The sequence below is a fragment of the Camarhynchus parvulus genome, chromosome 9 (assembly GCF_901933205.1).
Source record: "Camarhynchus parvulus chromosome 9, STF_HiC, whole genome shotgun sequence".
NCBI classification, from domain to species: domain Eukaryota; kingdom Metazoa; phylum Chordata; class Aves; order Passeriformes; family Thraupidae; genus Camarhynchus; species Camarhynchus parvulus.
The window spans coordinates 16998738-17025670 of NC_044579.1; the positions used below are offsets into that span (position 1 = coordinate 16998738).

General features: G+C 38.0%; 1 protein-coding gene across 1 annotated transcript in view; it reads left to right on the forward strand.

The window, feature by feature from the left end:
- The first annotated feature begins 77 nt into the window (after window positions 1-77).
- The window catches only part of FARSB (phenylalanyl-tRNA synthetase subunit beta), a 35503-nt gene continuing 8647 nt past the window's right edge, over window positions 78-26933 (forward strand). Inside the window, exons 1-16 of the mRNA XM_030954467.1 lie at window positions 78-154; window positions 1159-1214; window positions 2132-2286; window positions 2933-3005; window positions 3288-3403; window positions 3833-3983; window positions 4682-4790; window positions 7033-7103; window positions 8394-8455; window positions 8551-8602; window positions 10155-10216; window positions 10631-10838; window positions 11262-11342; window positions 14372-14464; window positions 15296-15413; window positions 20587-20739. Of these exons, the coding sequence (XP_030810327.1) occupies window positions 97-154; window positions 1159-1214; window positions 2132-2286; window positions 2933-3005; window positions 3288-3403; window positions 3833-3983; window positions 4682-4790; window positions 7033-7103; window positions 8394-8455; window positions 8551-8602; window positions 10155-10216; window positions 10631-10838; window positions 11262-11342; window positions 14372-14464; window positions 15296-15413; window positions 20587-20739 (1618 nt within the window). The 5' untranslated portion in view covers window positions 78-96. The remainder of the gene's footprint in view (window positions 155-1158; window positions 1215-2131; window positions 2287-2932; window positions 3006-3287; window positions 3404-3832; window positions 3984-4681; window positions 4791-7032; window positions 7104-8393; window positions 8456-8550; window positions 8603-10154; window positions 10217-10630; window positions 10839-11261; window positions 11343-14371; window positions 14465-15295; window positions 15414-20586; window positions 20740-26933) is intronic.

Here is a 26933-nt window from a genome sequence, read left to right on the forward strand (position 1 = left end):
GGCCGGGGGTCTGAGGGCGGCCCGCGGGCAGCGCGGCGGGAGCGCGGCGGGGCCTGGCGGGCGCGCGGCGCAGGCGCAGCGCGGGCCCGGGCCGCCATGCCGACCGTCAGCGTGAAGCGGGAGCTGCTGTTCCAGGCGCTGGGCAGGAGCTACAGTGAGTGCCCACCATCCTCGCCGTGCCGCGGGACGCACCCGCACAGCACCGCGCCCGCCCGCTGCCATCGCCGCGGCCCCTCCGCCACTGCCCGCCCTGTGCGCGCACGGTGCCGCCGGCCGCGTGTCCCGTTCCTGGGGCTGCACCGGGGATCTCGGGGAAGCAAAGGGGCTCTCGGGGAAGCTCAGGCCTCAGCGTCGGTGGCTCCTCTGCCGCCTGCTCCTCGCCTGCCCACGGCACGCCAGGCACAGCCATGTGTCATCCCCGGCCCCTTCTGCCCACTGCCCTGGCACGCACTGCTAGAGCCCAAATCTCTCGGGAAAGCCCAACCACGCGTCTCCGCATGACGGTTCCTGGTTGGAGTTTCACTGTCTGCGTTAGGATCTGGTTAAACAAAGGAGAGAGAAGAGGGGGGAGCAGGCAAAGCGAGCGGTGAATAGCGTGGGTTTATTCAGTCCTTCCATCCTGGCTCACGAAGCAGATTCCAGAGCTGCTGGGCTGAAGGAGCATTCAGGAAGGAGCATGCAGTGGTTTAGACCAGACGGAAGCTGTGGCTCTGCAGGCAGCCCGGTGCATTGTCAGAGCAGAGCATTGTCAGATCTGCGTTGTCAGAACAGGGCTGCGTTACTCGCATGTTACAACGCAGCCTCTGTAGAGCAACCTGTCTGATCAGAATAGGAGCGCTTGGCAGAAGCTGCCCAGTTATTCCCTTCTGATTTCATTATCTGTTCAGGCCAGAGTTGCTCTGACAGATCCGGTTGAGGAGCTGAGCTCCAAAGATCAGAAGCCCTCCCTTGTGACTGTCAGAATACCCTGTCAATAAATCAAATATATACTAAAGCTGCTACTGAGATGCATATATAAGGAAAAATCTTCAAATCACTTTTATCTTTTTTTTTTCCAAAATAGCATTTGTTATCTTGTTTGAAAGCATTGTAAACACATACACAAAAATTAGGTTTGAGGTCTGCTTATTAACCAAAATTCACCCTCTTCCTTCACAGCGGATGAAGAATTTGATGAGCTTTGCTTTGAGTTTGGTTTGGAGCTTGATGAAATTGTAAGTAATGTTTTTATTTGTTGCTTTTTGAGTACATATAGCATATTGACAGCATTGATTTTTGGTAAGAGTTTGTATGGCATTGTTTTCAGCGTATCCCCTGTTACAATGTTCTAATGGACTGTATTAACACAGATGTTTTGGATCTGGAAGAATCCTCTCAGACTTATAAAAGTTACTGCTTTGGAAGCAAGAGCCTCCAAGATGGCATATTGCAATACTTTCTGGAGGTCAGCACTCCATGCTGCTTGATCTCGGGCACCATTTTATTTAGCAGCATAAATATGGCCACAGAGCATGTATTGGTCATATTTGGCTTGGCTTTGTTTGATATGCAGTCATCTGTGCAATATCCACAAAAATGTATTTGTCCTGGACATTGTTAGTTGTAACTAATTTATATTTAACATTTTGATTTAGATTCTGTACTTGTAGAGATCTGCTATTCCTGATAACTCTCTCCATGCAAATCTTGTTCAAGTAGACCTGTTTTGGTTTTGCCATTTAATTTTAATTTGTTGGCTTTTTAATTACATTTATCAAAAGACATCTGAATGTCATACGTTATGCTTTATTTCAGAATAAATTTGATTATGACAAGTCATTTGCCAATCTATTGCCAAAAATGTGGTCTCAGATCTCTACTGGGATCTGACAGCCTGGAGGTTCTTGCTTCTATAATATTTTTTCTTGAAATTAAAATTTTAATACTGAATTTTTCTTTTGGTACACTACTTTACAGTTTCTGAATTTGAGGTTTTATGTCATCTCTTGTATTTGGTTTGTCCATTTGCTGTATAAATGCAAATTACAGCGTTAAACTTCTAATTAATACAGTTTCTCCTATCATATCACTACCATACTGCTATCAATATTAAGATATACCAGGTTAAAACCACATTTTTGCTTGATTTCAGACATCTGAGAAGGACATTATAAGTAAAGAAAAAGGTGAAGAAAAGGCCAAGGGTGCGTCTGATGTCGTTCTCTATAAAATTGATGTTCCTGCCAACCGCTATGATCTGCTTTGCCTGGAAGGGTTGGTCCGAGGACTGCAGGTCTTTAAGGAAAGGTAAGGCAGAGTTGTGAGATCTCTGTGGTGTTTGTTGAAATTTGGGTCCATTTCTGATCAGTAAACAGAAATTCCTACTTGCTTGCATTTGGAGTATGATTATATGTGTAGATGAGATTCATCAGGTGTTCCTCTGGAGAGGATCTATTGCATAACTTAAAAAGACTAGACTAGAATATTTCTGGGTTTTGTATCTGTTCTAAAAAGTCTTCAGTTACTGTTCCATTTGAGACTTACTCTCTGTAAAGGACTCCTGCAGAGAAACTTCCTTGTGATCCTTTGTAATAAATACCAAAACAAATAATTTATTTCCCTCTTCTGCAACGACTATCTTGCTGAGTTCTTCCTTTCTAGTTCAGTAATTTGTTGACCATCCCATAAAAACCAAGTTTTGCACAGTTAGCTAATTACATTATGCAAGAAACGTTACCACGAAAATTTTCTTTCATTATATTAACATTTAATTATATATGTTATATATAATGTTATATATGTTGTATATCTTATATATACACATATATATAATATGTTATATAAATATGTATATGTTAATTATAATTATTTAATTATATTAACATATAATTCCTGCTACATTTCTAGAGTTTGCTGTATTTCAGCTACAGACTTACTTCTGTTTTTGTTTTAGGATGAATCTCCCTAGGTATGAAAAGATAATACCAGCTGAGGGTGAAGGTCAGAGGCTGATTATCACTGAACAGGTAAAATTGTTTATTGCACCTTTATAAATGAACTGAGAGTTGCTGAAGCAGCAAGATCCATATCAGTATGATTTTGTAAGAGCAGTGAGACTGGAAATCTCATTTGCAGAACAAAAGCTAAAGACATTTAAATATCCCTACTAGTTTTGATCTGTTCTTAGGAATGAGGAGTGGGAGGAACAATAGACAAATTATTTTGGGTGAACCTAGTAGCAGATCAAATCAAAGTTTCAGATGCAGCTGAAATCAAATCTCTTGAGGAGCTGCTGTTGTAAATTGCAGACTGCCCAGATCCGGCCTCACGCTGTGGCTGCCATCCTGCGAAACATAACTTTCACCAAGGACCGCTACGACAGCTTCATCGACCTCCAAGAGAAACTACACCAGAACATCTGCAGGTTAGTGCTTAAATTTATAGTGTATAGTGCCTGTGTGTATGATTTTATCACATGTTAAAACTGCACATCCCTATTGCTGAGAAGTGTTATGGATATGCCAAGGAAAATCTTGTATAGGAACTCTCTTGATCCTTCTCATTGCCTTGCCTGTTCTTGTCTGCTGCCAATACTGTTCAACATAAATAGCTGTTACAGTTCATTCAGCAGTTGAGACAGAAGTGTTTAGCAACATTCCCACTGGATTTGTCTTGACAGTTGTGTTGCTATTCATAATAATATTTATTAAAATGTTATTCATCAAATAATTTCTAGGCTTCTCAAAATTATCCTTCTGCTTTTTCAGTAAGCTCTTTTTTCATAAAGCATCATATTCTAAGAAACTCCCAAGTATTACTAGTAAAAACATTATTTTGCCTTCTTTATTTCTAGGAAAAGGGCATTAGTAGCAATAGGTACCCATGACTTGGACACCATCACTGGTCCATTTACTTATACAGCCAAAGCACCTTCTGAAATTAAATTTAAGCCCTTGAATCAATCCCAGGAGTACACAGCCTCACAAATTATGGATCTGTATAGGGTAAGTGGAATTTTTCAGACTTGTTGCACTAAATGAGGAGGATAAATTTCCAAGGCTAAATTATCTCTCATATCCTTGTTATTAGAAGTTGTTCTTACAAATAAAACACAGTTGTCTTCTGTAGCTTAAGAGCCATCGAACATTCCATATTTTGCTTGTCATATTGGAAAACACATACTGACCCTGCAGACAAATCCTCAAGTGTCTCTGACTAGAGAGTAAGAGAGCTCAGAAACAAGAGAGACTAAAAGGAAATTAGATTTTCGGTACAGCACATACTTATGTCATTAGAACAAATGTAAATTTTGAATCAAATTTAGGTATGTGTCAGTATCCAGCAATTTATAACTAAAAGTATTCCAGTGCTAATTTTTATCGCTTTTAAGAAGAGTTCCTATAGACTGAGGATATTTGGCAATGTTTGTGTACTGTGGGGAACAAGGGTATCATTTGGACAGAATGGCCTACACATGTTTGAGAGAATTCTTAAATAATCTTCAGCACTTCTGAAGAAAGCCAAAATCCAGTTCTTTAATTTCAGATTTTTCCTGCTGCTGGGAGCAGACACTCTTTGCTAGTAAAGTACTTAACTCTAACCCAATCCTTCCCACCTTCCAATCACTCCCCAAAGGATTGTGGCTCTGTGGAAGTTCACCTGTGAGCAGAAGTGGAATTCAGTTTGTGCTTTGTTTCTCCAGACTGACAGCCACCTTCGGCACTACCTGCACCTGATTGAAAACAAGCCACGTTACCCTGTCATTTATGACAGCAATGGGGTTGTTCTGTCCATGCCACCAATCATCAATGGTAAGATTAGTTTTTGACTGCTGTGTACTTTTACTGCTGTTTTGTATGTGAATTAGTGCCTGACAGAAATGCTGATGTGTCATAGGGATTATTATGTTTTCTTAAAGTTGTTTCACTTACAATTTCTTAAGTCTTCTTTCCTTCTTTCAGTTTAAAGATAGTCAGTTTTTTTTGCTCTCCCTAAGCTTCTAGTGTTCATTTTTTCTCATCTTCATCAGAAGGGTGTTAAAATCCTACTGCAAACCTCTGCATTGAGCTTCTCATACTCTTCCCCAACTCAATAAAGTTCCTTGTGACAGGAACTGTTGTTATGAAAGCATTTTGTTTAGCTAAAAGAAGCCAGCAAGAAGTTATTTTGTAAGCTGGTAACTGCAACTTTGTACTCCTCATGTACTCCATGAGGTCACAACAGGGAACTTAACAGCAATGGGAACTAGTCTTTTATGAATCCTATTGCTATCACACTAAGTGATTTCAGAAGACTTTAATTGATTGAAAAGAAAAAATTGGTCTAGACTTTTTTTTGCATTGTTTCTAAATATGGGTTTCCTCTGAATACAAAAGAAATCATGGGTGATTTTTGAGAACCAGGTTTACTGAAGCCATTTAATGGCATGTCAAGAATTACTCCTTAAAGACAGATAATTCAGTATGTCTGTATACTGAAATATAGGTGAGGAATCAGTAAATTGCCCTGCACTGACCAATAAATCTGCAGTGATAATCTCTTTGGATGTATGCTTCTTAATAGGTCTTTATCCAGCTAACCCAAATCTTCTTAAAAGGCAGCTCAAACTCTCTGGCAGGGACTGTAACAGTAACTGTTCTGAATTGAAGATGCTGTCAACCACTGTGCCAGATCCTTCTTGGTTAGGCTCATTCCAGCTGGGGTTGTTCCATGCATGAGCACTGCATATTTTTTATATTTTACCATTTAAAAAGGTTGAGCTAAATTTAACACCTGTCTCTGCTTCAGAGAACAGTATCTAAGAGAGGCTTCCAGGTCAGAGGTGCTTTTTAAACAGATAATGCAATGTAAACATCCGTATTGGTTGTTTGGGTTATCTACAAGCACTGAAGTGAAGGCTTGTGTTTGCTTTGAAGTGAGTCCAGGGATGCTGACTACATTCTATGTGCAAAGAGACACAGCACAGCTGTAAGGGAGGACAAGGTCCCTCAGTCCTAAGATCTCTGCTGCACCTAACTCCCAGTCTGGCTGTGACCTCATTTCTCAGATAGGAAACTAAACCAGAGAAGCTAAGTCAGGGTCAAGCAGAGGAAGCAGGAATTCCCATGTATAGCCTAATGGGCTCTGGAGGGGTGCAGCTGCGCTAATGAATGGTGCAAGGAAAGGCAAGAAGGACAAAGAGGCTGGACTTGACATGATCCTACATGGTTCTAGGACTATGTGTGCCCATTCCTGCATGGTTCCCAGCCATGGATTCACTCCAGGTGTGCGCTGCCCATCTGTACCTAACAGGCAGAATGAGGTCTCTGTACAGCTGCTCCAGACTGCTTGTGCCTTACTAACAGACCCCACTTTTGTAGGGAACCATCTGCTGGGAGCTTTCACATCCAGTTTGCAAAAGAGACACTTCTGGTGCTTCTTCCAGACAAGAAAATTTTTGAGTGCAACAGGGATGTGCTTCCGTGCACACATCATTACTCCCAGTACAGACAAAGCAAATTCATGCCTAGAAGGGACCCATACTAGGACCTAAATCACTACAGTAGAGCAACCTTTAGGGTGTCAGCAGACAGTGTCAGGAGACCACAGAATGACTATTGATAGTCATTAGTCTAAATCAGTTTTAAAAACCCATTTCATTTGTTCCTGCCCAAGGAAATGACATACATCACACATGTGATGGGAATGTGGGACTAAGCCCAGGGAAGATGGGATGCTGTGGCAGTGCAGAGCCCTTTGCTAACAGCAGATGGCCACAGTTCTGTTAGCTGACTTTTCCAGCTGGCTGCCAGGATACTGAAGATCCCTATGTCTTGCAGTGTAAAGCATAACCCAGTCAGTGTGTCTGATCTGCCTTTTTCCTTTTCTTTGATTCATAAATTCAAATATAAAACGAGCTGCAATTCTGCCAACAACTGTGAATGTTGGTGCAGTAGATAGTGGCTTTTTTAAGCTGTGGAAAATGACAGTGATCTTTCTGACACAAAATTAGTGTCAGTGCTATTGTAATAAAACTAATATTTCTTAACATGTTTTTGTTTTCACATGTTTTAGGAGATCATACAAAAATAACGCTAAATACCAGAAATGTGTTTATTGAATGTACAGGCACAGATATTACCAAGGTAAATTAATCTTTTCTGCTTTTGATATGCTTTAATATAATTGTTTTCCCTTTGGATAATAGAGCTCCAATACAAAGACCTACAACCAAAGGCATTTACTGTATGGAGCCAACCTTCCAATGCAAAAGTTGTAGGACTGTGGAATTCCCTGGAAACAGTTTCAGGCTTGCTCTACAGACAGCATTGTGTTTTCACTGAATTTTGATTTTACTGTATCTTTATGTTGACACTAAGTGTTCAGCTTGTATGAGAAAATAATTCAAGTAAATTAGAGACTGTTTGTTCTTTTTGAGCACTTTTTCTAAATCTGAAAGACTTAGAAAAGAGTAAAATTTACTAAGACTTCCTGTTTTGGCAGAATACTATTTGTGAAGATTCATTTTGTCTCCTACTGAAAATTTGGGCTGAGGGAAGAAAGACAAGGATTTTTCTACTTAGTTATCTTTATCAAGCAGGGATGCCATGCAAATAATTGCTAAATTCAAGTCTTTCCATATGCAAATTCTGTAACTCAAAGCTGAAGCATGAAAGCCATGGAGCTATAATTGCCTGTTCTTGAATATAGGTTGTGCATTCATTGATAGTTTCCTAAAGTGTGTAACTTGATGCTTAAGAGCAAAACTGCTTTTAACTTACTCTACTACAAAATGGTGTGTTAACAACACAAATAAATTTGCATGTTGGGGAGTGGCTTCTAAGCAAACTAATAAATAACCATTTCTTGCTACTGCTTGTCTTGATATTAAAATAAATATAATGTTGTTCTTTTACATGAAGGAAATTACACTGTCAGGCATCAAAAAAACCCTTTGTGGATTGAGAAGTTCATCAGAATCTCATTATTACATTTCATTATACTAATCTCTTAAAATATTAACTGTAAACAAAAAAAATTGCAAACGAGGTTATTTGATAATGTATTGCTAAACAATGCAGTCCTTCAGCCTCTCCATTCTCATTTGAACTTCAGTAAAATTACTAATTAGGATAGGAAGACCCAGTTCCAAATGGTAATGAAAACCCTGTGTTTCTAAATAGAGTTTTAAAAAGATACAAAAAGACTTTAGAAACTTGAAAAACCAAAGATTTTCAAGCTTTTGCACAAATGTCTGCTTCAGGAGGAAATTTTTTTTTTAAAATTCAGTTTAATATTCTAGACTGCTAGGAAATAATAATAGAATGAAGAAGGTGCAAGATGAGATATTTTCCCTGTTTCTTGTTAAGATATTTTGTCTACTTCAACACAAGTAGATGACAGATTTCAGTGTGATTCTTATGTTTGTTTTGTAGGCAAAAATTGTTCTTGATATTATAGTCACGATGTTCAGTGAATATTGTGAGAAGCCATTCACGTGAGTATAAATCTCCAGGGCCACATATGTATAAATCTCCACATTTGAGCCATGTGTTAAAACCAGTTTTACTTACATTTTTCTGTCTCTGTCAGTGTTGAAGCAGTAGAAGTGGTTTATCCCAATGGGAAGACCCACATCTATCCGGTAAGCACAGCATGAGGATATCTCTGTGTCCTTAGGGAGGGGGCTTGATTTACACAAAGTCTGGTAAGAGTGACATTGTTTTCTTTTCCTGCTGTGGCAGCATCTGCTGGTTCTGAGGTGTAGTGTAAAAACACAGCTTGGCACTTTCTCTATATTAATGAGTCAGAACCTCCTCTAGCCCCACAAAAAATAACTCCAGCTCCAGCTTCTCCTTGTCAAGGAAAGTCATTCTGAAGCTCCATTGAATTATGATGAGGTTAAAAAAAGACCACTATTACGGTGTAGCATGTCTGTGATAGGAACTTTTTCAGGAACAAGTAAAGATTGCAATCAAAGGTCATCATCTGTGTCTAAAGCTTTTAAAACCTACATGTTCCAAATCAGGAAGAATGAATGCAGGAAGAAGTCCTTCAGCCTTAAGCCTATGGACAACTGAAATCAGCCTCAGCATAATGTGCTTATCAGATCTGCAAACTTTAATGCCCTTCAGTTGAAATAACCTTGTAACACTGCATTTTTCAGTCTCTCACTTTACAGACACCAGCTATGTAGAAGTCTAAAAGGCAGAATGTTGACTTCAAGTTCAGTTCAGAGCCCCAGACAGATCTGTTCACAGTAATGGAGTCTTACATTTTTATTCTCTTAATAAGTATAAAGAAAGCAATTCCTCCTGTTTCCTGAAAGTAACTGAAGACAGAGTTGAACTCTGGTTATGAACTGTGAACTCTGAGTTATGAACTCTGGTTGTGTTCATAAAATAGATACACCAAGGGAGTACAAACTGTTTAGAGCAAAGAAACTTATTTTTGCCAAGAGGTTTTCTAGTGTCATTTTAGCTTCTTCTTTTCACAATGTCAGTTTTAATCACCAGAGGAAAGATGTAGAATCCTGAAAAGATATCCAACAAAATAGAAATCTCTGCAGTAACCAAAGAGCTTCCCTAGATAAAATAGAGGAAAAAACCTAAAAGTTTCAGATGCTATGTTTTTTAAGGATTTGTATATCAAGAGGATTAGAAAAACATGAAAGACATAAATACGTATAAAATATCTTCCTTAAATATATTGCACACTTCCTAAGTAAAATACTGGTAGGTATTTGTGTGCCAATAAAGAAATAGAAAGTTTTCCTTCCTTTTCCTCTTAAAGGTCATTTGATCTGTAAAAGACCATGAGATCTCATGCATGACCAAAGCTTTAGGGCTGGACTTAGGATGAACTCATCAGAAACTTGCAGTGACTCTGTTACTTGCATATATCAGAAATTATCGGAAGTTTCAATAACGGGGATTTCATGCTGCATTCACCCTTCCAGCTTAACCAAGAGCAGCTTTTGCATCACATACTAGAGTATATTTTCAATAATCCTGTTCACTTTAGAATGCTAAATATAGCCTAATATTCCTCATTTGTCTTCTGTGGGTGTCATTCTAGTATGGTAATTAGAAGCTACATTACTGAGATTGAATCCTCTCAGAAATGGCAGGCGCTGTATATGTATATTAAAATCTGTATATGTAATAAGTATATTAAAATCTTGTCTTTCTTTTTAGGAGCTGGCTTATCGAACAGAGAAGGTGAAACCTGAATACATTAACAAGAAAGTAGGAATCAGGTGTGTTACTGCAAATTAAAACATAGTTTTTATTAACCATGACAAAGGTACTAGAAGACATTGATTATTGGTTTATTTTAGAAATGTTTAGACTTTGTGATTTTTTTTAATTTATCAAAAATTCTGGGGTTATCTTGGGTAATTAGATTGACTCTGTAACAGAGTTCCCTGATTTCAGAGAAAGTGAATGATTCTTTATGGCTTCCCACGACTGTTATGAAGTAAAGGAAGATGACCATCTCATGAGTGAAAATCTGAGCTGGTTCTGTTTGAATGCTAAGTCTGTGTACAGTCCTTAAAGCACTTACAGATTGTTCAGGATATGAGGCAATGCAGGAAAAACATTGATTACTTTACAAAAGCAGTCAATACATTGCAAAATCCATAAATTACCACTCTCTTGTTTTGTTTCAGTGAAACTCCATCAAGCCTGGCAAAGCTGCTGACTAGGATGTGTTTGAAGTCCCACGTCACAGGGAATGGGAACCATCTAGAGGTTGAAATCCCTCCTACCAGAGCAGACATTATCCATGCCTGTGATATCGTAGAAGATGCAGCAATAGCTTATGGTTATAACAACATTCAGATGCTGATCCCGAAAACGTACACCATAGCTAATCAAGTAAGATTGCCCCTTCAAATGAATGCTCTGTTGTCAGTAAATGACTGCTGCATGCCAGAAGGGCTTTGGGGAAAACAGAACCTAGGAATTAAATATTTTGACATGCTTTGCCTTGAGAAGTATTTACCATGGATGGGATACAAAACAGATGCCCCGCTGATTTGAATAAGTCTAAGACCAGTGGTTGCTGGTACTTGAAAAAAGACAGGGTTTAAGTAGGGAACCCGTATTAAATCTCTAATTGGGAGATTCATTTCCTCAGGCAAGCCTAAAGGCAGCTGGCTAATGCTTTCAAAAATTTTAAGCACACAAGCATAGTCCCTCCCTAGTGAATTCACCATCATGTAACAGGCAGAATCACCTCGGGAAAGAATAGCAAAATGCTTTTAGATGGAAGCTGAAAACTGTTTTGTTTCATTTTAGCTCCCCCTCAATAAGCTTGCAGAACTTCTGAGGCTGGACTTGGCAGCTGCTGGATTCACTGAAGCACTCACTTTTGCCCTGGTATATTACGTTGATTTCATATTTTTCTTAATTGCATGTTTGAACAGTGATGCAATCAGAACTGCAGAGGGTGGTCTGAGGATATGTTATTGTATAAATGTATCAGTATCATCCAGTACTGTTTTGGCAGCTGACTGTTTACTAGGGCTTTGGAATCACAGTATAATATTTGGTGAGTTTGTAGGTCAGAGAAATTAAATGAGTCACTGTTAATGTGGTATGCAGTTCTAAGTATAGAGAGGGAAATAGCTGCTGAAGGACTGGTTTTAGTTTAACTTGATAGGATGAAATTGTAAGACAGCAAATCTCTCTCAAGACTTTGGTCACCAGATGTGAAATTCATCATAATTCAATAATCTGGAAAAACAATATGAAAATATAGTACTTTCTGGTGGGTATTCCTACAGTGTATTGAGATTTACCTGTTCGTATATTTTTCTTTAGTATTGTCACTTGTCCACGATTCCTTGCATTAGATTAATTCAGTCTGCAAACAGCTTATTTTAAGAATACCTATTAAAAAGTTACAATGCACAGACACTAGGGGGACATCCTCTGTAAGTTTCACCACAGGAAGGGTTTAGCATAGTGATAACAAGTAGATATATGGTACATAGATAACAAATGTAGATAAAAAATATAGCATTGTTATCACTTCGTTAGGTATTTTTTGTTACAGCCATGCCAGTAGTCTTTGACCAAGAATTAGGATGCTGCAGGAGCAAGTGCCACTCTGGTACTAACTGATGCCATAATTTGTACTGTGGAAATTACAACAGGATCATTGTGCTAAAACAGAATCTACAGCAGGAAACAACATCTTTGTCATGGCCACTTGCTCATACCCCTTAGCTGTGAACTGGATCAGAGAACCTGATCTGCTATTAAAAACAAGGAAATTAAGTATGTTCCTATGCCCTCCAAATGTATGTGGTAACTACTCCTATATGGAGATGGCATACACAGCTATTGAAAATATACTGTACATTTTAAAAAAATCCTTTCTGTTGCAAGATCAAAGCCTTTGCCTAAATGTTCAGTTTGTGTGCATTTTAGCATATGGGGTGCTACCATAACATATTCTGTTAAAATCTCTGTGGAACTTCTCAACTTCTTCCTGAAGCTAAAACTTACTAGATGGCCAGAGGTATAAATCCTTGAAAGTACAGAAAGTACACAACCTCTGAAGATAGGAGAGAGTGATCTGCTCACAGATTATTTTTTACTAATTTACTCCAGTATTTTAAGATGCAGCATTTCAGGCTCCTAAAAGACTTCTGGTAGTTGTAAGGTTCAGGTATTGCAAGCAGATTTGCTAATTTGAATGGACTGAACAAAATTTTAACACCTTCAGATTTCACAGAGCTTGAAAAGCAAAATTTGGTCTCATTCTGAAAAATATATTCCAGTTTTAATATTTGGTTAATAACTCATTTAAGTAACCAGGACAAGAAGTAGTATTGTGCTGCAGTGCTAATATCTGACAGAGGTATTCAGGCCTGTGGTTACTACCATGTTGAGGCAACAGTACATATAGTCAAGCTTTTAAAGTTTTTCTTTATTCATTAATATCCAAAATTAATATTTCCTAATTCATTATTCATTTTTGAGTGCTGCATTCTTGCTTGATTCTTTGAACATATAGTTCATTTTATTCAGCACTGAAAAGGTAATATGTCTATATGTCTATTCCTATAAATAGGAACATTTAATATATTACATTGCTAGAACTGAGAACCTTTATGAACTGCAACAGCAGAATTTTTGAAGGTCATGCAATGTGTCATGCTATCACATTTCCTATTTTTGTATTTCTGCTGTGGCAGGATGAAACTCACAGTCTGCTATGTCCCCAGCACTTTATTAAAACACCAGTGTGAGGCTTATGATTTTGATAACTTTGATATAATTTATGCTACAACATTCTGTACCCCAGTCTTATATGACAAACACTGCTTATGTATTTTTGCACTCAGTCTGTTTTCTTGGGTAGAGCCCCAGGTTACACTTGTACACAATAATGTTGCCTTCTGTGAGGAGCTCCAGTTTAGCCAGAATCCATGTAGTTAAATCACAGTAACATGCTGAAGTTTAGATAGACATATGAAAACTGTTTAACACAGTTCTCTCCTCCTAAATTCAGCATTCCTTGTGTTATTTGGGATTTTTTAAAATGATTATTCAATAATCCACTTTTTCAGACGGTATCATCTGCTCATTTTTCTCACAGTTGGTCTATCAACACACTTTGTGAGTGCTGCCAGTGCAAAGGGAACACTTCTGGGAGACTGCAGTACACAAGTAAATCCTCAATTACATGCCTAGTCTGCTACTGGTTTCTTTATTACTTTAATAAAGCTATAAATTCTGGAAATCTGAAGTGAGGATCTTGGAAGTAGCATCTATTGCAATATGTGCACAGACATTGGCTGAGCCTGATAAAGTGAATGGATATTGTTTTACTGACCAGCTTAAAAATACACCTTTAGAACAGAGGCTTTGAAAACACTTCAACCCCAAAAATTGAACAAACTACAAGAATCTTGTATACAGTTCTGAAAACTGAAGGCTTGGCCATATGAGGTGTTTTTCATAGACAGTACTGTACTGTGTTTAAGTAAAGTAAAATCCCCTCAAGGGATTGTTTTACTTTGTGTGAAAGAACAGATACCAGTCCCTGTACAAGTGCTATTTTCAGAATAAAATACTTCACCCACTGCAAGTCAGGATGCAGAATCTGAGCCTGTTTTTAAAATAAATTCTAACAATCCATGACAGAAGCCTAAATAAGCACTTGCTTTTTTTTTTAACCCAGCTTAATTTTATTTAGTAATTAACATTTATAAATAAGACTAAGTAGGCAAACTGGTTTAAGACTGAGGCTTAATTTGTATTATGAGTGTTACGTGAGAGGCTGTATTATGGGCCAGTGCTACAATTCTATTGTTCATTCTTGAGATCAAATTTCATCATTGGCTTACTGTGTATTTTAACCACTTGACCTTGATATGTTTTTGTCTTGTTTTCAGTGTTCTCAAGAAGATATTGCAGATAAACTTCGCACGGACATCTCTGCAACAAATGCCGTGCGCATAGCTAACCCCAAAACAGCAGAATTTCAGGTGACATCATTTACACTCTGAGAGCAATATTGTCATGGGTTCTATATTTAAAAAGGAGAGAAAGGAACCTACAGGAAATAAAATTTATAATCTATAAGCTGCATTTCCTACATTAAAGAGGTTGTGTATATTTATGTGCTGAACGCGTCATCTTCTGTTACTGCACTGAGAAATCTCTCTTCTGCTGTGAAATACTATCAGCTTTTCAAGAAAGCAAAGTACCATGCTCTATGTGGCAAAACTGAGCAGTCTTGTTCAGAAAATCCCAGATGGTTGATCAACTCCCTTATCTAGAAAACCTATTCAGCATAGAAGGAACTATTAGACTTGGCAATCTCTGAACTTCCTGAGCTTTGGGTAGGAAACATTTGGGTTTTTTTTTAATATAGATCATTTTTATTACTCTTGGTTTGGTTTTTTAAATTTTGTGATGCTCTTGAAGTATTTTAATACTTCTTTCTAGATCATTTGCTCTTAGCTAGAGCAAACTTAGAATTTGCCTTTTGTATAAGTGAGAATAAATGTATGGGGATTTTTTTCACTTTCTGTATTTTTTCTATGCTGCACTGCAACTCAGCCACCTGTGAAATGGTACCAGTTCTTAAACTGATGTATAAACTCTTAGAGAAAATGCAAGATATAAAATATGGAGAGAATGTACATTTCCATGTTTCAAAATTCTAAATCAAAGTTGCTTTAACATAAGAGATAAGTGCAGTATTTGCACTTGACTACTTTTAAATTCTTGTTATGAATGGCAAAACAAAAAAAAAAAAAAAACTAGATATTTTGGAAGGCATTTGACTTGCAGCATCTCTGTTTGTCCTGCAGGTGGCACGTACAACCCTCCTTCCTGGGCTGCTGAAAACTATTGCTGCCAACAGAAAGATGCCCTTGCCTCTCAAACTCTTTGAGATTTCTGACATTGTAGTAAAAGATCCTAATACAGGTAAGAAGAGAAGGTTCCTCAGAATCTTTGATAATGGAAGATACATTTGCATACTAAATGGTAATAGTAAAGGAAGTCTGTATTTCCTTTAAAATAGGCATTTCCATGATAATAGTACTTCCATACTACATTTGTATTAATGTGCACAGCACAAGATTTAAGAGCTTGTTTTATAGGCTCGATTTTAGAGTGGCTGGAAACATTGTTCATTTTAGATGCTCTCTCAAAAGTACAAGAAGATACACTGCAACTGCTTTTAGGCATCTAAATATTCATTAAAATCTGTCACAGATACTGAAAAACTGCATGCCTAAACAAGACTAAAAAATAATCTGCTCTGAATTTTTGTTGCTCTTCATCTAGTGCTCCTTCGTATTCTTACCAGGAATGTAATTGATATTCTTATCAGGGTTGTATCTCATGAGAGAACCTGCTGATAGTGTTTGCAAGTGGCACAATCCCTGGAAAGCAGAAATACCAAAGGCATTTTGCTGTTACAGTTCTAGAGCCTGCTTAGGGCACTGCAGTCTCAGTCATGTGCAGGGCTGTGCCAGCTGGAAAGCAGAATGTCTCAAGCCTGGGAAGAGCAGGTTTTATTTATAGGCAGATTCTATCCCAGAGAGCAGTTATTCAGAGGAAGATTTCGGGGTCAGTGTGTCTCAACATGAATCCCTTTTTCATCATCTTTAAACAGGATTGCTTGGTTTTGTTCTCCCAAATTATCTTCTGAGAAGCTGATAACTGGTATGAAGAATGAGATTGGTAGCACAGATAAGGGTAGAGAATGGAAAAGTCTGTGTAAAAAATTGTATCCATAAATAAAAAACTCCACAGTATAAAATTTTCTCTCTCATTGATAAAAATATTATCCTTATCTCTCCACTTCATCCAGCTATGCTAAGAAAGCATGGCTGCCCTAGCCATGTAGCCTTGAATGTTGTAAGTGAAACAGGCAAAGCAGCTGGTTCACTTTCCAAAAGCCTCAGTGAAATCCTTCCTGTATTTTGGGGCCTCTTTGCACTGATTTCACTGTGTATGATAAAAATTTCAAATTACCTTTATCTGGAAAAATATTATCACAATAAAATGAACTGTAAAATCAGATTTTTAAATGTTAAAAATTAGCCTACATTTTACTGATTCATGTCTCTTTCTCTACGGTATATTGAGAGAAAAGGAGTGCCCAAGCTACAACTTTTGGGAGGAGTTGAATGGAGTTTTGCCTCAGTAAAAAGGCTGACATTACTTTAAAGTCAGTGGTAGCAATGGTTCTGGTGTTTCATTATCTGTTTTCAGATTTTACTGCTGGTGTTTAAAGTATCTGGAATCTCAAACCAAAGTTTTATATAAGACCTAAACAAAAAGGCAAGTAAATTGCTTTGGTGATGAATTTAATTGGTAGATTACCTTTTTTCCTTTTTGAAGGAAAAAAGAGCCTTGCCAAGCAAAACAAGCAGTTTTAGCAAACCATGTAAGCTCATTTTTATTAAATACAGACAATTTGGTGGTGCAGCTCATTCCTTGTTGGGCATGCAGTTAGCTAGAATGCAAAAAACGTGGGACAGATGGCAGAATAGCATCAGCATTCTTTGGAACCAAGAGTGGGGCTGTTTATCTTGGACTAAGGAGCACATTTACTCTGGCATTATAAAGTTTATGAGTTAAATTGTTACTTTTATTTTAGGTTTGTCAAGTGCAGCTCTTGAAAGCTTTCATTTATGTAGATGGCTGCTTAACAGTTTTAAAAAGAATGATTTTACGGTATACTTATTTTTAATGGGAATCATTGCAACAGACAAAGACTTCTGAGACAGCAGCTTTGTGCTGTGTCTGCTCTTGGGCAGCCCTCTCTTGGACTGAGCCCTTACAGACTATGAACAGTATCTGAAATGGGTTTTAATCTTGTGTTTAGAATCACTACTGTCTTCCCCAAATTGATTTCCAAAATTAAACTTGCCTAATAAAAAGTTTGGAGGTGGGGGGGGGTGGTGGAGAAAGGCAAACATTGAAAAATGTGGGATTGTCCTCTCGCATATGGAATGAGATTTTTTGCACAAGGCTTATGTCATCAGACTGACTTAATTGAATTTTATTATTTCATAATTTTGGCATGCAGAATTCCCAATTAATAATTTCAAAAGTATGGGTCAAAAGAGTACTGACATGAACTGTATTTGAAGTGGCATCTTGCAGTGATCCAGGTGTGAATGAACCAGCTCTTTTAAACACTCTGGGTTTTCATAAAGTACACAGACCTTGTGCTTACCAAGGTGAACTAAACGTACTTCTCTTTAGACTTACCTGACAAAGTTTTGATGTATTAAATTGGCAAAATGTGTGACAGATTTAATATAACTAAATGGAACCAAATTTTAGCAAAAATGGTTTTTCTCAGGGCAGAAGGAAATCTGCTGATTTTGAATATGTTGCACAGCATTTGTGTGGGTAATTTGTAGCACTAGGTAATCACTTCAGTAGGATGGTTACACTAGTTTAGGATATAAATCAGGACCTTTACCACCAGGCCTAAGAGAGAATACCTTTTTTCTCACCACAACAAAAGAAATTAATCCATTAGAAAATCATCTCCGACCAATGATCTTGAAGAATCTGGCAAGCTTATGGTAGCACACATTTGGCACAATTTACATCATCTGTGAATACAGCTGCTGCCACCTTTTGAAGCATATTTCCAACTGTGGAAGTGTTGGTTTTCTGCAGAAAATAGTTTGGGAGGCTAAAAGAAAAGTTTGCAGGAGCAGGTGTCCCTTTTCAGATCACCAGGTCATTTTTCTGAAGCAGCTCTAATTTTCAAGGGAGCAGTATACAACACTGCTTTATCTTCCTCTGCACTCTTCTGGCTCACATATTCCTAAGCAGCTGCCCATCCTTTGGATTGTTTTTCAGCAGCATCCCCAGGAAGTGCTTTGAAGTCTCAGAAATATATACACACACATATATATTTATATATAATTTGGGTTGACATACTTGGCAAGCTCACTTGAAAAATAGAAATGTTTCATGGCATGACATGAGAGCTCTTAAGTGACTTATAAAGAACTGAAGCATTTCTAACATCTGCCAGCTTTTGCCTACAAATCTCAGTATCTTTTTTGCTTCCTATCACTTGTGGTGAATGAACTTCCTCTGTTGTGATAGAACTCTGTAAAGGAGTAAATGTTATAACATTTGGGAAAAAAAAACTTTCCTGTACCAAAGATTCCTAAAATTGAAAACATGAAGTATAAAGAAATGTTGTGTATGTTTATTTCTGATGCTTTAGTTAAGAACTCTGGTCTGAAGGCACCATTGAGTATCTTAATCATAATGAAATTAAAATTCAGATAGTTGTCACAACATCTGCTACCATAATTACTCACAAAATAATGAAACCATTCTACTGAACCTCTAGTCCAAAGAATATGCTGTCATAGGGAAGGAAAAATCATATTTTTCCATTCTGTTGCTCAGTACAACACGAAAATAAATTGTTGACTATCTATGACTGCACTACTTGTTGGTATCTTAGAGCTGGGAAACAGAGACACATGTGACACACAGAGAGAGCAGCCAGAGTGCTCAGACCCAAAAACAGACACTGCATTTATTGATATTTTCCCCCTGTAGCCTTTACTTCCCTGTGTTGCCATTATAACTTCAGGATTGGATTCTCCAGCATTATTTAACACTGCACATTTTTATAATGACAGGAAAAAAACATTGAATGACAAATTGCAGACTTACTGCCTCAGTAAGTTCAGCTTTCAGTGACTGATGAGAGAACTTGCAGCTGTGGTACTGAGTAGCTGCCCTAGAAGTTTTGAACGACTTCTGTCTCAAAAAGGCTGAGCTTTTGATCTTGTATTTAGGCTCTGCTCCTGTGTTTTACTGTGTTTTAACCTGTCTGTTTCTGGTCACTTGATAAGTGTTTTCCTGTTTAGTTCCTGACAGATTTTTTTGTCACTAAATGTTTAGTTGGAGCAAATAAACAAGATGTAAATTTCATTTAATCTCTAATTTCTCATGTGGTAGATATGCCCTGACTGTACCTCCAGCTTGTCAGGGCAGAAGCAGGAGAGCTTCTGAGGTACAAGTGGGTAATGCTGCCAGAGGGCTCCCTGCTCTATGGCCAGGAACAGCTCAGGGATTTCCCAGCATAAATGTGATTCTTTGTAGTAAGAAGCAGTGGATTTATCAGCTATGGACTCCATCTGCCTCCTCAGAGCTGTGCAAACTCCTGGCATCCACCAAATCCTGTGGTGAAGAAGTTTCACTGCTGAACTCTATGCTGCCTGAAAAATCCATTCCTTTTCTTGTTTCTTTGAGCTTGGTTCCTGTTGACTTGATCCAAATGCTGAAAGCCATGATTAGTAAAGCCTCAGAAGCCCCACTAATCCCAGACAGTGCATTGCAGTGGGGTAGCCTCAAGGTACAAGTGTAACAACATGCTACAAACATACTCATTCTGAACATTTAGAAAAAAGGGAAGCATATTTTGCTGAAATCAGTAATGTCAGAAGGCATAAGGTAGGGGTTTGACTTAAGGAATTGTCCCAAGTGGGACATACTTATGTCACTGTCTTGGGTTTGTGCACATTTTTCATAATCACTTGGTTGCAGGGATGCCCAAGATGATCCCAGAAAGTTGGGATTTGGGAACCTCTGTGAATTAAAATCTTTTCACAGATCACCATGCTAACATTATTACACTCATTTCAGGTTGTGGGTTGGTTGTTTTGTGCTGGTAGTTGTTCTACAGCTGAGTTCTATAAATATTTAGCTGTCCCACCAGCACCACAAGCTTCTCCATGCCTGCTGGGTATTTACATTTTGGCTTGTCTATTTTAAATTTCTTTAACACTTAGCTTTACACTCACTACCTGTCATTGCATACAAGATCCTTGTATATAGCAACCCTCTTTCCTGCTCAAGGCATAGCGTACTTTAAATCTTTCTTTACATTTCTGACTGTGAGAGTCCAGTGGGTTAAAGAAATTCCATTATTTCCTCAGGCTACATTGCAGTTTGTCAGAGAACCCATTTTACATACTTATTTCTCCTTTCAGCCACAAGTGCCTCACAGGACAGCAGAAGAAAAGTGATACAAAAGGCAAGGTTAGTTAGAAGTGTGATAAAGTTTCCCAGGTAACATAATTGCTTTCTTCTTCTGCAGATGTAGGGGCAAGAAACTACAGACATTTATGTGCTATTTATTACAACAAAAGCCCAGGCTTTGAGATCATCCATGGTTTGCTGGACAGAGTCATGCAGGTCCTGGAAGTACCACCAAATGAAGAGAATGGCTACACCATCAAGGCAGCTGAAGGTAAGGAAGAAAGAACTACAATGTACAGCAGAGGTTGTTGTGGAACTTAAATGTTCCTCTACAATCTGAGGAGAATTTTGGTTCTTCTCAGCAGTAGAGACCAAGGATTTATATCATTATATGTGCAGCATATGTATGATATATATGTCATGCTGCAGCATGATGGAATGATAGTGAAAAGGCATTGTCTGCATTCACTGGCTGTAAAATGGGATTGCTGTCTTTGTGTGAGCTGCCCTGAGCAGCTTAATGTAGTTTGTGGGTTCACAGCATTTTAAGGGAGTTTATAATATAGCATGTGTCCTGAGCTTCATGGGCTGTTTATAATGATTTAATCTGCTGATGGTAACAGGGTATGTAGGAATTCACTGAACTGATGCACGTGCCAGACACCCACTGTATTCACCTTGGCTAACAGAGCCTGGAAAAGGCAACTTCTTACACTTTATCTTTTGGTTTCTAGCTTTATCTATTGCCTTTTTTATAGGTACCTTGTATTTACACATTCATGTGAAGACACATGCCTTATACATCTTTGATTCAAAGAGCTGCTGTCTTTGAGACTGACCCTGCTGCTTAGATAGTTGTATAACAGCCCTCTTCCTTCTCCATACAGGGTGAGCTGCACATGAATTAAAAATAACATCCTTAAATGCACAATCTCCTCTGTGTATGTGCCTGTGCATGTAAGAGAGAAAGCAAGCAGGCTGACCTGATTCCTTCATTGCAAGAATACAGGTTGATGGAAGAGAGCAGCACCAGCAACTCATCTATTCTGCTACCTAAAATAACAGTGTAGAAAATCCAGAATAGAAAAGCATGGCTGCAGGGATGGCAGCTATGATTCTGTTTACATGTCATGCAGTGCTGCTCAGAGAGATGGGACACTGACTCAAACTGACTCAGCTTGAAGAAGTGCCTCCATTCTGCACTTCCTGGAACAGTGGCACTGACACGGGGGCCCTGGCAGCCTGACCTAACTCTGCTGTTCAGAGAACTTTAATGGAAGTTTGTTAGGTGTCTCCCTGTTCTGCAGTGTACTGCCAAGATGCCAAACAACATTTGAGCTAAGTGGTCTTCTGACACTTGAGTGCACACTTGTGTCAGACATATTGATGCTTTTTTTTTCCTTGCTTTTTTTGAGAAAGTACTGTTTTGCTCAGTGTTTTTTAGGCAGACTCTCAATGGGCTTGTTAGAATATTGTTAATAGGATGCCCAGATGGACCAGAATAATGTTTAATACAATTACACTTCTGGTTCTAATTCTATCATGTAATAGCAAAACCTCTTGTTTGGAAGGGGGGGTGTTGTAGTGGGGAGTTAGGAAGAGCCTCTGGGAGTTGGGTACTCAGCTGCCATTGAAGTCAAACTGAAATGTCCTCTTTCTATTCCAAACTCTTCTGTAGCTGGTTTTTGAATAGACATACCAAGAGTTTACGTTAGTACTGAAAAATATTTGCAAGTGCTTTATATTCTGTATTGTAACACGACAGCTGATTTCAAGAAACTGGAAAAAGGCCTCAAAAATAATCCTAACACAGGGGAGTTGTTATTTCTAGATATTAGTGCTACTCAGTATTCCTGATGCTGTGAGATTTACAATGCTCTCTCAAAATCCCTGCATTCCCATGACATTACTCCACCACACATTTAGTGCACAGGGTGGATTATGCCTTGTCATGTGCAATATATTACAAGCAGTTTGTGGCTTTTAGTCAAAAAAAAAAAAAAAAACAAAAAACAAGCATCTACTACTTTCTGTTTCACCAGTGATTCAGAAACCCTCCTGGGATGGCACATGGATTCCTTGCAGTTGTCTTGACATTGGAATTTAACCTTGCTATCAATGCAGATGGCTGATACTCTGGTGCCATAGCAAATGCAGTGTCACTGTACCAACTTAGCTTGAGACCTTCACTGCAGAGAAGTCTGGGAGTCAGAGTAACTTGGAGAATTTTGGTTGGTTTGCTTATTTGTTTGTTATATATTTGTTTGCTTATTCGTTTGTTATTTTTTTTAAAGTTGCTTCACAATTTTTAAATTAAGCATGTGTGAGAGAGATGCCAGCAGATGATGGAGTAAGATAACTGCTCACTGAAACAAAGATACCCTGCAACATCTTAAAGAGATCTCAGGATACTGAAAAAATTCATAAGAGCAGTGCCAGTTACTTCAGAGGTTTGAAATTAGGACATTACACATGGCACAGATTTTTAGAGGCATGTGCACCAAGCTGTTTTATTGCCTGTGCCAAATTACAAATTTGTACAGTGAGAAATAGATTTATCCTAGGGCTCTGATTTTGAGAGATTTAGTGTCCATAATCTTAAACAAAGCTTGAGACCAGTAAGCAGCACAGTGTCAAGGTAGGGTTTAGACCAGTTATTTTTGCTCCTTGTGTAACTGATGAAAATAGTTCCACTGATTATTGAAACACAATACAGGGAATAAAATCTAGCTTTAAATGAGCAGCAGAGAACAGATAGAGATGTGTTGGGCACATATTTGACACTTCTCCAAATCCCTTTGGATACTGAAATGCCTGTGCTGGGGTCCTGCTTGGTCCATATGTGCAGTGATGGTCATTTGAGCTCCTTCTGTTCTGCCAACACCTCAGTGCCCTGAGATTTGACCTCAAGGTCAGCGTGCTTTTGCCTCTCTAGCAACACCTGGGAAAAAAAGTACAGATGCTAGAAAATATGTGTGAAATTGTGATGTTCCCCTGGCCTTTGCACTGTGCTTTGGTGTAATCTGAGCTAGGTAATAAATGGAGAAGAGCTGCTTACAGCAGCCTTAAGGAAGAGAGGCTTTTGACTGACTGAATTTGAGGATTTCAACATACATTTGACACTCAATGCCTTCCACTTTCTTAAAAGTTACTAATGGAACCTACTTATTGCCACTAAACATGCAAAATTAATGTTTTAAAAACAGAAGTCTGAAATGCTCCCCATTGCTTTAAAATGCACAGAATTAACTTTTTGACAGTGAATCCTACTGGCCTAGAAAAGCATTCTGGTTTTTCTCTTTGTTTGATGGCATAGGCATCCATAGTCAAATATAGATGGAAAAGATCAATGATCAATCGTCAAACTTGTATGTGCCCCATAATAAGAAAAAATATAACATTTTTTGAGACATAACCATTCCATACCATTAATAAAATGTAAATAGCAGTATGGATGTGTATGATTAGAAAGGAAATAATTATTTAAATATAAAAATACAAGTAGAAAGAGACAAATTTACTTATATGTTTTCAGGTAATTTCATAAAATTATTTAATTTTTAGTTCACTTTCATTGGCTTCAGTTCCCTTGAACTGAAAACTAGAGGCATTATTATATTGGAAGATAGTCTTAAGTTCAAGTTTTATTCAGGAATGGGTGTGTTTTCTGCAATATTTTAGTCATCTTGTGCCTTTGCATTACCATCTAAGGTGACAATTTCTTCCAGAGATCAGGACAACAATCACAGGAGGTGATGTTAATCATGGGGTTTGGGTCCAGAGTAAAGCCTTTCTTAGGCTGAAAAGAATAAAGGAGGGCTTAGGAAATCCTGACAGTGGATTATGTATCAGAGTCTTCAAAGGAGTGGTGTGAAGTGGAAGGTGTAATTATCTTCACTCCTAATGTAACATTTAAGAGTCCCTTATTTAAGGAAGAAACCCCTGGTTTGGCAGTACCTTTCAGGAGTCTCCATACTTTGCACATGGAATTGAACTGAGCACAAACTGTTTGAAAAGGGAAGATGATATCCATCTTTTATCAAAATGAAACAACTTGACAGGTTCACAGAAAATGTTACAGAGAATCTTCTCCCCTGTCTGCCCCACTGTCCTCCCTGACAAAACTGAAATAGCAATCTCATGAAAACAAACAGCCCCTAAAGAGAATCAGCTTGTGACAGGAGCTTCCTTTTTCTACAGTATTGAGTCTCAGGGATTTCAGCTACCTCTTGAATTTATTAATTTAATTTTTTTAAACTAAATGTTCATGCTAATCATTCTTTTAAGGTAATGATCAGTTTAGCAAAGCTGAGAAGTCAGCCTGTTCAACGTGAATGTGTACATAATAAATGCTGCTTCATTCAGTAACTGACAGTTGTCTTTAAAAAAAAACCAAAACCAAAAAACCCCCCAAAAAACACCAGAAGAAGTTGGACTCCCTTCTTTTTACTGCCCTTATTTAATTAAATGAAAGGTGTGGTGAAGTGTAGAAAATTTTAATTCCACAGTAAATCATAGTAATACCTTCCCATTTAGTAAGGTTCAGCTGTGAAATTAGAGGTGTAATAGTTAGCTCCATAACTAAGAACATCAATAAACATTGGCTTTTATAGTAACAATTACACAATAAACAACTTTAAAAGAAGATTTACACCATGAACCTCAATTCACAAGACAAGAGGAGGGAAGTCTGGGACTAATTCCAAGTTAGAGGTATGGAATTGAACTGCAGCATCTATCTCTAGTGATCAGCTCAAATTGGGAAAGTGAACTATATGCAGATATTTAGTGCCTGTATTGAGCTTGGCATTATTAATACCTGCCTTATTTTAAGAAATTGTAGCTTGATTGCTCTTAATGGCAATCCTGGCCTTTCAGCTGCCTGTCTTGGCAGCCTTTGCATTGGTCACAAATGTCAATAATTGTCTATTTACTCATAGGTAACTAAAGGAAATGTGCCAATTTCTTTTTAGTAGGCCTCCAAATATAATTTCTGACATACTGAGAGGCATCAGACAATTCTTAGTCCACTTAACTGGCATTCTTATAGGTGCCATTGCATAGTCTTTCAAATTACAAGTTTGCAGATAATCACATTTGTTTGAAAACATCCATTCTTAATCAAACACAGCTGGTAATTCACTGTATTCCACTCCTGCTAGTTTCACTTTTGGCACTACCCCACAATTTTTTTTAACACCAAGGATCAACTTAGATCATCCACCTTGAAATACTGGCACCACATGAACATTTTTCTAGTACTGCTGAATTTCCAGTATTGGAACTCCGAGTTAACAGGAGCAGGCAGGATATTTGCTCTGAGAATTGTACCACAATTCTGATGCCTGAGACTCCTGGTGTTTTAGAAACATCCTGGTAGATGTAATCAGACATATTCTTCATTTTGTCAGTGGACTGGACAACATCTTACTCCACTCAATAATATCTCGCCCTCACCTCAGATGAAAAGAAACATTTATTAAAAACTTATTACACTTCTGTATCTTTAGCCAGTCTTGTTAGTAAATGAAAGTACTCGACCTACAATTTGTTTCCAATATCCCTAAGTCTTTCTGAAGTGCTGTCTTTACTGCAGCCAGTTATTAATCTTTCCTAATTTTTTCAGTTCCTTGATGAATTTCAGCCACTGTTATTAATCACATTTTCTGAAGTGCAAATTATTTCTCTCATTTTTGTCTCTAAGGAAGTTTCTGATTTTTGACCACATTCATTTCAGCACTAAATATGGATAGGGTTTTGGACAAAAACCTTCTTTTTTATTATGAAACTGCTAGTACTCATTAATCAAATAAAGTGTTCTTGAAGGTCTTCCAGTGTTTCTCTGTTTAGCCCCCTCCCAGACAGTTTAATGAACTAACATTAGATTAGAGGTAAGAACAGGTGCTTTTTTTTTTCAAACCTGACTGATTTTAGTACTTTAAAATGTATTACCCTAATTCTGCAAGAGGTTTCAGAAGTGCCAGCAGTGATCATTAAAATGGCTTAATTATAAATTATCTCACAAATCTGGATGCTTGTCACTAGCTCTTGTTGCTTTTCCAGTGTTGGCCACTACTTTGAGATCTAATTAACTTCTCATCCTTTTCTCTTGAACACATTTTTCTGTAGCATCAAGGGAACTTAGTTACATGAAGAATAACAGTTCCAACAATTCAAAATTGCATTAAATTATCTAATACAGTGGGTGTGGCTGCCTGGTTTATGTCCTTTAATTGTCTTTTATCTCTGGTCTCTTTCTCCTTTCTGTAATACAGGTGTTCAGATTTATAGGAACTAAATCCCTATAAATTTGTGCCAAGCTTATTTCTATTCTATCAAGTATCTTCCCACTGTGGTGTTAATGCCTCAGATTTGATTTTAACTGGTTTAATACCCAAGGGGGTACCCAAGAAAGATGTGAAACAGGATGATTGCCTGTATTATTGATGTAGCTAAAGTGGGAGT